A 12,105-nucleotide genomic window follows, 5' to 3' on the forward strand; every position below is an offset into this window, starting at 1 on the left:
ATATGCAAATGAGTTTGCAAATGAGCTCCTTTAAGTATGCAAAAACAGTCCAGCCCTTTATGAAGCAATTAATTCAGTATAGCCAATACTTGGGTAGTTACTGTAATGCACTGTGGTGAGGCAAGATGAACAAGTTAAACTGGAGGCTTCATGAGTAAAATAGCATGATTGGAAATTTGTCATCAATTGTTCTGCATGCTATATAAAAAGTAACACAAAAGCGACTTGTAAATTTTGTTAATAGTTACTAAAATAAAGTAACTAAGGGGTCTTTTTGCTAAGGCATGCTAGCCGTTTTAGCATGCGCTAAATGCAAATGCATCCCTAATGGACGCGCTAAAATGGCTAGCATGCCTTAGTAAAAGGACCCCTAATTTAGTTGATCTTATCAAAAAGTAACTAGGTGCATTGATAGTTACTGTAACTAGTTACTATCCAGCACTGGTTATAAGCTTTGTAAATAAATAAGATATAAGCAAGAGGAACCCTGTCAGCATTCCTTTGCTTATGTTCCACTATAAAAAAAACAAGTTGAAGGCGCTATCATAGTTGCAGTATTGGGGGATCATCAGTGAAAACCTGACACCATTTGGGAACTTTGACACCATAATAGACAGTGTGGTTCTTACATATCCTTAACTTTATTGACTGCTGTCTATTCCAGAAGACTCAAAAGACTTTCTTTTTATGCTCTTGTTATCTGTGCTTCATTTCAGCTCCCATAAAATGATGAATAAATTCCTTAAATAACTGAGAGACCCTGATTCTATATTTTGGACTGTCCATGTCATTAATATAATATTTGATTCTTTATAAGAGTGATAATATGGTATCTACTGATTCCAGAAAGGGAGTGTTTTGACCCCATAGCTGCACGTGCATGTTTACATTTGTTGTATCTTGTAGAATTGTTTTCATAGGTGATACCTTAGTGGAAATGGGTCACATGCAATGTTCCTTTCATGTTGAACAGCCACGTACCAATTGTTGTTCACTGCTGTGAAATAGAGGCACTGGGACCTTCCCCATTTCCCTCCCACCCTGTCACCACTGTTACTGCTTTCCTAGATAAGCAACAGCAGCAGCAAAAAAAAACAACAAAAACTACAGTTACCCTAGGGCTGGACTCTTAATTTGTATGGCTGATGATTCCACCCCTTTCAACATCTCTTCTTGCTCTGGGGCAGAGCAGTCAGCTATGTGAATGGAAAGTCCAGCCCCGTGGTGAGCATAGTTTCTTTTGTCACCACTGTTCCTGGTCTTAAGAAGCAGCAATGGCAAGGGTATTGGGAGAGGGGAACAGTGAGGAGATAGATGTTGGATTGGGGAAACAGGGAGGCAACAGAGGCAAGATAGAAGAGAGAGAGAGAGAAGATGCTGAAAAGAAGGCGAGAGGATGGCAGATGCTGGATGAAAAGGGAAAAAAGGGCAGATGCTGGATGGAAGAGGAGGGAAAGAAAGGGGGAACACTGGATGGAAGGAGGAGATACAGGGGTAGATGCTGGATGAAAGAAGGGAGAGGGAAGGAGGGCAGGTGCTATATGGAAGAAGGGGAAGGGAGGAGACAGACAGTATGGAAGGGGGGAGAGAAAGAGGGCACATGCTAGATAGAAGAGTGATGAGATAGGGGATAGACCAGGGGTGGGCAACTCTGGTTGGGTTTTCAGGATTTTCCCAATGAATATGCATGAGATCTATTTGCATACACTGCTTTCAGTGCATATTCATTGGAGAAATCCTGAAAACCCGTCCGGATTCCGGCCCTCGAGGACTGGAGTTGCCCACGAGGAGAAGAGGAGGGCAGATGCAGGATGGAAGATGGGGAGAGGAGGGCAGATACTGGATGGACATCAGAGGGAGAGCCAACGGGGTCGCAAGGAGCACATTGTTGACCACCGCGAGCAAGAACTTCAACTAGAGCAATGGTTCTCAACCCTGTCCTGGGGATTCCCCAGCCAGTCGGGTTTTCAAGATATCCCTAATGAATATGCATGAGAGATATTTGCATATAATGGAAGTGACAGGTATGCAAATCTCTCTCATGCATATTCATTAGGGATATCTTGAAAATCCGACTGGCTGGAGGGTCCCCAGGACAGGGTTCAGAACCACTGAACTAGAGGTATGGTGGAAGGGAAGGGGGCACGCATGGCAGGCGGGAACAGGGAAGGTGGGAGGTGGGATCGGGGAAGGAGCAGAGATGAGGCACCACCACCCTGGGTAACTCTCACCCTTGCTATGCCACTGCTTGGGACTAACACCTCTATGATTAATCAATATAAAAAAAATTGAGGAGAAATCACTAGTATTGTGTCAGAGGTAATATAAAAAAAAAAACCCCAACACCTTAATGTAAACACCTCCAGAAGAAAAACACATATCTCAATTCTCTTAAAATAGTTATACAGAGGGTTGTGGACACATGGAACGCGCTCCCGGAGGAAGTGGTCGGGCAGAGTACGCTACAGGGATTCAAAGAGGGATTGGATGGATTCCTGAAGGATAGGGGGATTGAGGGATACAGATAAGGGTAGATAAGAGTATGAAAACAAGGGGGCTATAGGGCTAAATCAAGATAACATGACAGGTCATGGACCTGATGGGCCGCCGCAGGTGCGGACTGCTGGGCGCGATGGACCTCTGGTCTGACCCAGCGGAGGCAAATTCTTATGATCTTACATTATTAAAAAAATGATGTAATATATGCTCAGAAACTCAGAGATTTTTAGATTTTTCTTTTTCCACCATCGTAGGCAGATGATGTAATCATTGCACATGTTGAACTTTCCTTTTTCTGTGTAAAAAAATGATTTTCTCATTAAAAAAAACCAAAAACTTTCTTCTGTGATTAATGCCATTCTGGTGTTTTTCTCTTTTACCACTATGTTAAATTTTTCTTGCATCTACCTTTTTATCTGCTGGATTGGGAATGTTCCAGGTGGTCAAAACCTCTTTGTTTTGTTTCTTGGAGGCAATTTTCTCCAAATGGGTTAGTTTTATGGCTAGCACAAAAGGAATGAACTTCACTCTTGTGTGAAGTCTTCCTTGGCCTTTTAAATTTTGTCTAGTGTGACATGCATGTGACAATACAGAGGGCTCCTTCTATCAAGCCGCACTAGTGGGGTTAATGCGAGCAACTTTTCATCATGCGCTAACCCCCACGCTGGCTAAAAACTACCATTTGCTCAAGAGGAGGCGGTAGCGGCTAGTGTGGCCGGCGGTTTAACGTGCGTTAAACCACTAGCATGGCTTGATAAAAGGAGCCCTGAGTTTTACTCACCCCTATACCTGCTATAATAAAGTACCTGAATGTAAACCGCTTTGACTATAATTGGTGTATACATAGTGAAATAAATTTGTATCTATTCTAGGAGTCAAGCAGTAGTTTGACCCTCAATCTGACAGGAGTGGATAAACTAAACTAAAAGATAGGAATATTTTTTTTAATGGAAAAATTGATGGATGCTTGGGACATTTTTCAGACCAAGTGGTGGTGGCTAAAATTGTAGCAAAGTTTAAGAGTGCATAAGATAAACATAGATGATACTTAGGGCTCCTTTTACTAAGGTGCGTTAGGGCCTTAACACGCGGAACAGCGCGCGCTAAATTGCTGCACGCGCTAGACCTTAACGCCAGCATTGAGCTGGTGTTATTCTAGAAGCATACCGCCCGGTAATTTTGTGCGTGTGCTAAAAAATGCTAGCGCACCTTAGTAAAAGGGGCCCTTAGTTGCAAAAAAAATATTTAAAAAATGAAGAGATAGAGGAAACGCCCCCTTTCAACAACTGTTAAAATGACCTATTCAAGCAATTCACTAGCAGGCTGCCAGTGAATGGCAAGTGAATAATATTACATAACATTAGTTCCTAACAAAAATGCCTGAGTCTGCATGGGAGGCTCCTGTGTGATGATATGATTAAATAGCAGGAGGCAAGTGCAGAATTAACTAGAGAACCTAGCAGAAACACCGGTGCTGTGTGTCTATTGTCTACTCTAACAGATAATACAGGGGACCTAGGAAGCTACATAGTAACATAACATAGTAGATGACGGCAGAAAAAGACCCGAATGATCCATCCAGTCTGCCCAACCTGATTCAATTTAAATTTTTTAATTTTTTCTTCTTAGCTATTTCTGGGCAAGAATCCAAAGCTTTACCCGGTACTGTGCTTGGGTTCCAACTGCCGAAATCTCTGTTAAGACTTACTCCAGCCCATATACACCCTCCCAGCCATTGAAGCCCTCCCCTGCCCATCCTCCACCAAATGGCTACATACAGACACAGACCATGCAAGTCTGCCCAGTACTGGCCTTAGTACAATATTTAATATTATTTTATGATTCTAAATCCTCTATGTTCATCCCACGCTTCTTTGAACTCAGTCACAGTTTTACTCTAAACCACCTCTCTCGGGAGCGCATTCCAGGCATCCACCATCCTCTCCGTAAAGTAGAATTTCCTAACATTGCCCCTGAATCTACCACCCCTCAACCTCAAATTATGTCCTCTGGTTTTACCATTTTCCTTTCTCTGGAAAAGATTTTGTTCTATGTTAATACCTTTCAAGTATTTGAACATCTGAATCATATCTCCCCTGTCTCTCCTTTCCTCTAAGGTATACATATTCAGGGCTTCCAATCTCTCCTCATACGTCTTCTGGCACAAGCCTCCTATCATTTTTGTCGCCCTCCTCTGGACCGCCTCAAGTCTTCTTACATCCTTCGCCAGATACGGTCTCCAAAACTGAACACAATACTCCAAGTGAGGCCTTACCAATGACCTGTACAGGGGCATCAACACCTTCTTCCTTCTACTGACTACGCCTCTCTTTATACAGCCCAGCATCCTTCTGGCAGCAGCCACTGCCTTGTCACACTGTTTTTTCGCCTTTAGATCATCAGACACTATCACCCCAAGGTCCCTCTCTCCGTCCGTGCATATCAGCTTCTCTCCTCCCAGCATATACGGTTTCTTCCTATTATTAATCCCCAAATGCATTACTCTGCATTTCTTTGCATTGAATTTTAGTTGCCAGGCATTAGACCATTCCTCTAACTTTTGCAGATCCTTTTTCATATTTTCCATTCCCTCTTCGGTGTCTACTCTGTTACACATCTTGGTATCATCTGCAAAAAGGCACACTTTTCCTTCTAACTCTTCAGCAATGTCACTCAAAAACATGTTGAACAGGATTGGCCCCAGCACCGAACCCTGAGGGACTCCACTACTCACCTTTCCTTCCTTCGAGTGACTTCCATTAACCACCACCCTCTGGCGTCTGTCCGACAGCCAGTTTCTGACCCAGTTCACCACTTTGGGTCCTAACTTCAGCCCTTCAAGTTTGTTCAACAGCCTCCTATGAGGAACTGTATCAAAGGCTTTGCTGAAATCCAAGTAAATTACATCTAGCATATGTCCTCGATCCAGCTCTCTGGTCACCCAATCAAAAATTTCAATCAGGTTCGTTTGGCACGATTTACCTTTTATAAAGCCATGTTGCCTTGGATTCTGTAACCCATTAGATTCAAGGAAGTACACTATCCTTTCTTTCAGCAACACTTCCATTATTTTTCCAACAACTGAAGTGAGGCTCACCGGCCTGTAGTTTCCTGCTTCATCTCTGTGACCACTTTTATGAATAGGGACCACATCCGCTCTCCTAGATTTTCAGGCAGGGTATCTATTTAGATTAGGTTATAGTATACCGTTATTAAATAAGTTGCTTATGTCCAGCCACACCAACTGTACACTTATAACTTCCTTATAAAGGCACTCAATAAAAAGATTTAACGATATGATTGCAGTTTTCTCCATTTCCCAACTATTTGTGCTGTGGTATAATTTATTTAGAAATTATACGACAGCACAAATAAATACATAAGTAAATTATACCACTGGTTCCCAACCTTGTACTGGAGGACCACCAGGCCAATCGGGTTTTCAGGCTAGCCCTAATGAATATGCATGAGAGAGATTTGCATATAATGGAAGTGAGAGGCATGCAAATCTGCTCCAGGCATATTCATTAGGGCTATCCTGAAAACCCGATTGGCCTGGTGGTCCTCCAGGACGGGGTTGGGAACCACTGAATTATACGACAGCACAAATAGTTGGGAAATGGAGAAAACTGCAATCATATCGTTAAAGCAACCCCCCTCCCCCACCAAGAGATGTTACACTGAGTACATACAGTATTATATCACATTTTAGCTTGGTCTCATAAAAGGCAAACTAGCTTCCAACTCTTTATAAGGGGGCAAGGAGAAGCAATGTCAGAATGAAATTTTTTTTTTTTTTTTTGGGGGGGGGGAGTCGTCTCCCTCTGCTCTGTCACCAAAAGATGGCATTTAAGGAACGCTAGAGCAGCTGAACGCCTTGCTATGGGATGTGCTTGGCTGCCGAGCTTCCTTTGTGAGGAAGCTTATGCTGGGGTGTTTACGGTAAGGTGGACACCCGCTGTCCACCCCTTGCGCGCGCGCTCTTCTGGTGTGTGTGTGTGTGTGTGTGTGTATGTATGTGTGCGTGCGTCAGGTGATCTGCCCAGGACTGAACACTAGCTGACTGGAGAAAATGCAAAATGGCATGCAGGAAATCTTTCGGGATCACTGACTCACTTCAGGGGCTCAATTTGGGATCAAAATCTCGTTTCCGGAATTACAGGGCAACGATGAAACGCTAAGTCAACGCATAGCTCCACACGGGGATACGTATCTACATTATTTCTGCTGGGACACCCCTCGAGAGGGAGAGCTTGTGTTTCTGAGCAAGGGTGTTTCCGCTGCTCCCCCCCCCCCTCTCCCCGGGACCGGCGGTGTGCATTTAAAGCATGGGACTGTGCTACAGCCTACGGCCGCGGCTCTTCGGTGACCCGAGCGGCTCCCTCTCCAACGCCACCCCCTCGGACTCGGAGCAGCTGCCGGAGCTCAGCGTGCCGCTGCGGGCGGGGGATCTGCGCCAGCACCAGCAGCCGCAGCCCGGGGAGCCGGCGGTGCCCTCCTGGCGAGCCTCCGGGGCTCCGCCGCGGCGCGCTGGGGACGGCGCGGACGGGCTGCTCCTGCAGAACGGCGGCGGCAAGGGAGCGGAGGGCGACAAGCCGCTCCAGCCGCCGCACAAGCACGGCCGCCTGAAGCAGCCGCAGCCGCCCGCGCCCTCCCCGCCGCCCAAGAACTGGGACAAGCTGCGGGTGGAGGAGAAGGAGGCCGAGCGGGAGGCCAAGAAAGTCAGCAAGAGCATCGACCGCGCGCTGAAGGAGCAGAAGCGCGAGTACAAGCAGACGCACCGGCTCCTCTTACTAGGTATGCCCAGAGAGCGGTGGCCGCAGTGGCTTCCCTCTGCCGCTCTTTCGTTAGTCTTATTGTGTCGTGTTCAGAACGTGAGGGGGGAGGGTGCTGTATTTAATGTATACGGGGAACGCCAACGGCTGTGGCGCGAGCGGGGAGGTTGCTCCGTGCGGGGGAGGGTGGTTCCACGCCGCCGCGCGTTCGCGCACGCGGGTGGTCCTGGCGCGCGAGGAGGATGAAGGCGAAATAGCTGGCCCGCTTCTGCCTACGATTTAGAAGCGCAGTGCAAAAGCAGCTGTGATGAGATAAAGTGGTAGTGGGGGGGGGGGGGGGAGGGAGGGAGACCGCCATTGTGGCGAGCCACACACTCCCCCCCCCCCTACATACACACATCCAAATACGTTCTGCTGCAAAGGCGAAAAGAAGGCAGAGGAAAACTGGCTTTGCTGCTTTTCATCACGGTTGCTTTATTGACTTGGATGATATAGAGGAAGAGAAAAAATAAAGTCTCTCCCCCCCCCCCCCCGGGGTTCAAGCGGTAATTGATAATTTAGCAGCCCCGTAGATCCGCAGGGATACCTGTAGCACTTCATTAAGGTTGCTCGTTTGTGGCGTGAAAGCAGCCCGGGTTTCCACAAGAAAGGCAGAAAGCTGGACAGCTCATTTTATAATTATAGGTATTGCTGCTGTTATTTAATTCAGTAGGGCTTGGTTGTTGGCAAGGAAAACGCCCATACCCCCCCCCCTGCTCTCTCTATATCCCCATTTTGCGTCCAGGCTTACAATGGCTAGCTGTAGAGAATAAAATGTGTGTTTACGCTGTAAAAATAATAAATATATATATATAATATATAAAATATGTGTTTCTGCTGTAAAAATTATAAATATCTCTCTCTATACATGATGGTGTGCAGTATCTTGCCTGGCAGAATTGCTGCTGGCTGCCGCTATTGCTTGAGCTCTAAAAATAGGCTTCCTATTGTTGTCTGAAAGTTTATAAGCAGAACAGCAGTGCTTGTAATAACTGGGAAAGGAAAACAAAATGGGCTGTTCAGAATACAGTCCGTTCGGATGACATACACAGAGCTGTCTGTTCCCAAGGTGAATTCTGCTCTTCTGGGAGGTTACCTCAGATTCAGTGTTTAAGTTTAGTGATCAAAGTACTGTGTGGTTGCTTTGCTGAAATAAAGCAAAAACACAAGCTGACAGCCCAGTAAACGGGTTAAATGAATGCACTTCTTGACCTAGCTTTTGGAAACCTGACATTCTGTTCCTCCAGCTGGAACAGATTCCTATCTTTAGGCTTTGTAGAGACATCAGCACAAATGGAGGAAATGGACTTTCCAGGTCAGATTCCTGTGTTAGGTCTGTGCTATGCTGCCAGGCACATTTTGTTTGACAGCCAGAGGGCACAAGATATGTTATGGATTTTAGATGCTTCTCCGGTATAGATCCCAAGTGTGCATGCTAGATTCCACAGCTGGTTAGAACTAAGAGAAAGTGACTGTGGATATACTTTAGCCAGCAATTAAGAAATGCATCCAGAATAATACCGTGTACCTACCATATTAAAGATTTCATATTCTGCATACAAATCCGGAGGGAGGGGATTGTTTATTTTGTATTCATATGTTTTTCAAGAATGTTATTGATGAATAATCTGTTACACTTACTGTAAGATGTGTTTTTATAAAATTGATAGACAATTTAAATTTGGAAGAAATGCATCCATGTGCTAAGCCTAGTTCCTCTTTTACCACAGGTTTCAAAGTATTTAAGCTGCATTTTTAAGTTTGAGAAACAAGTGCTAGATGTTATGGTTTTCAGTTTTTTACATTTCCTCTTCCCTGTTTAAAAAAATAAACAATATATATATCCGTTAAAATAAAACCCTTACCTGACATGCGCAGTTTCAACGCCGTGATCTCTGCATCCATGATGTGTGCCTCCGCGTCAGACATGCGCAGTACAGCGTGCGGCACATGCGGCTCACTACAGCGTGCGATGGTTGCGGTGGTGGAGCCTGTGGCAGTTTGCTGCGCATGCGCCGCTTTCCTCACACTTCTTCCAGCTGGAGCCTTCAGTGGTTTGTATGCCGCCGTTTCCCTGCGTCGGACCCTGGGACCCTGTCAGAGAAAGCTTCCACTACAAGCACGGATCATGAGAGGAGCCACAGCTGCTGCTTTGAACTCAACAATAACTTCAGAAAGGACAAGACAAAGATAAATGCTGACAGGGAAGTGGAAGGTGAGGGAATGCTGCTGCACAGAGAAGGGTGGGAGGGAAATGCTGCTGCTGTACAGGGAATGGGGGGGAGGGGGAGGGAAATGCTGCTGCTGCTGCACAGGGAAGTGGAGGGGGAGAGGGAAAGGGGGCTGCTTTGGGGGGCAGGGGTGTGCTGGGGGGGCAGGCAGCAATCTTGGTTTGCGCTGGGGGGGAGACAGAAGGGGGCACGAGAGAGAGACAGAAAGAAAGACAGACAGACGGGACCAGGAAGAGACACAGACAGAAAGAATGACAGACAGACAGGGGGCCAGAGAGACAGACAGATAGCCAGCGGCCAAAGAGAGAGAGAGACAAAGAAAAAAAGACAGACAGCGGACAAGGAGAGAGAGAAAGACAGACAGACAGTGGGCCAGGGAGAGACACAGACAGAAAGAATGACAGACAGCAGCCAAGGAGAGAGAGAGAAAAAGAAAGAAAGACAGACACACACATCTATTCTAGCACCCATTAATGTAACGGGCTTAAAGACTAGTGTGTGTATATATCTATATCTATCTATCTATATATCTATATGTGTGTGTGTATGTATGTATGTGTGTGTGTATATATAGATAGATAGATATAGATAGATAGATAGATATAGACATACACACATATAGATATATATAATACTGTATATAATCTGTAATGCACATTCTGGAAAGAAGAATAAGTGTGTGTGGTTTCCCCTTGAGACTTATTTTGAAATGAATTTATTTACATGTGAATGCTAAAAGCGATCAATCTTACCTATCTGTATTAAGCAGCAGTTGCAATATAAATAGAAGTTAATAAAATAGAAATAAAACAACAAAAAAGGGGGAAAATAAGAGGATACCCTTTTTAATGAACTAAGTTTAATACATTTTTCAATAGCTTTCAAAGGCCAGAACATTCTTCTTCATATCATGACAATATCCTATATACCCAAGGAAGAATGTTCTAGTCCTTGAAAGCTATTTAAAAAAATGTATTGATAACCCATTTAAGAAATTGGATTATCATCTTATATTTGGTATTTTTTGTTTTATTTTAGTAACCGTCAAAGTGGTTTACCACTGCAACTGTACAACTTTATCCATCATTTAATTAGACAAATGAATAACTTTGTTGTTTTGAGGAGGTGCCCTTCTCTGTCCAGCAATGTAGCCCTATTTTGTGAACCCTCAGCTACTATATTGTAAATTGCAATTACAAAGATGCTTTTAAATATGCATGTAGGTTTTGTATAGGTTGAAAAGAAAAAATAAATGTTACAAGGAGCCGATGAAGAAACAACCACGTAAAGCTTGCCGTAATGAAAGGATTTTGAGGCGGTGAGTGGTGGGGCTGAGGCTCATGAAGTTGTTAAAAAATTGTATACTTAGAAGTTGTGAAAAGCTCAGAGTAATTAAAAAATATAGTTACAGGTTTTGTATAGGTTGGCATGACAAATAATTTTTGTAAAATATGATTCAAAAACCGTATTCTAAAAATGCCACACAGCCTCCAGTACTTCCAGATTTGTGGTTATTTATACCATTCAGGAATTTGTATATCTGGTTTTTGTATGGCAAGTTGGGTAGTACAAAACCCCATTTACATGCTGTAGGTCCAGGACTTGGATGTATTAAGAACAGTAATGTTTCTCTGGGGAAGGCTTAGTGAATTTAGGCCCTTCAGTGTGCAAATGAATTTTGTAATACAGTATTGAACAACATACTGTGTTCAAGCAGGCGAGCTATGTCTCTCACTGATGTGCTAAATGTACAGAATTCTTGGCCTTTGTAAGTGGTAGCAGCACATTTGGAGGTAACGGGAGCTATGTGGCATTTTTTTTTTTCTCATCCTCTGAAGTTATTCATGCTGGCCTGGAGGCATATTGCTTGTGCCTTGTGGTGATTTAGTACTGACCATCATTTTTGGCATATCATAAAACAGGGCTACTCAATTCCAGTCCTCAAGGTTTACAGGCAGACCAGGTTTTCAGAATATCCACAATGAATATGCATGAGGGAGATTTGCATACACTGCCTCCTTGGTATTCTAATCTCTCTCTCTCTTTTTTTTTTTTTTTTTTTTAAAGTTCAATAATTTTTATTGAATTTTCAAATATGAACAGATCATGTATAAACAGATCACAATAATAAATAATCAAATTATCTTACAAAGATCTACCAGGGTACTTGGGACCTGGGTTGGCCACTGTTGGAAACAGGATACTGGGCTTCATGGACCTTTGGTCTGTCCCAGTATAGCAATTCTTAAGTTATGTTATACAGATGATGATGGCACTAAGAGCTCCTTTTACGAAGGTGCGCTAGCGTTTTTAGTGCACGCTAGCCGAAAAACTACCGCCTGCTCAGGAGGTGGTAGTGGCTAGCGTGCACGGCATTTTAGCGCGCACTATTCTGCGCGTTAAGGTCCTAATGCGCCTTTGTAAAAGGAACCCTAAGTTTGGATTGCAATAGCAGTAAGTATTGCTATTAACTTTTTATTATTATTAGACATATCACTAGAACCCAGGATTGTGGAGTTGGAGGAAATTTTGGGTACCTGGAGTCGGAGTCTGAGTCAGAA

The 12,105-nt window shown here is 44.2% G+C and overlaps 1 protein-coding gene across 1 annotated transcript in view; it reads left to right on the plus strand.

The window, feature by feature from the left end:
* Positions 1–6,502: 6,502 nt before the first annotated feature.
* GNAL (G protein subunit alpha L) overlaps positions 6,503–12,105 on the plus strand; it is a 572,953-nt gene continuing 567,350 nt past the window's right edge. The window contains 1 exon segment of the mRNA XM_033934098.1: positions 6,503–7,296. Coding sequence (XP_033789989.1) covers positions 6,828–7,296 — 469 coding nt within the window. The 5' untranslated portion in view covers positions 6,503–6,827.

The sequence above is a fragment of the Geotrypetes seraphini genome, chromosome 2 (assembly GCF_902459505.1).
Source record: "Geotrypetes seraphini chromosome 2, aGeoSer1.1, whole genome shotgun sequence".
Lineage (NCBI taxonomy): Eukaryota > Metazoa > Chordata > Amphibia > Gymnophiona > Dermophiidae > Geotrypetes > Geotrypetes seraphini.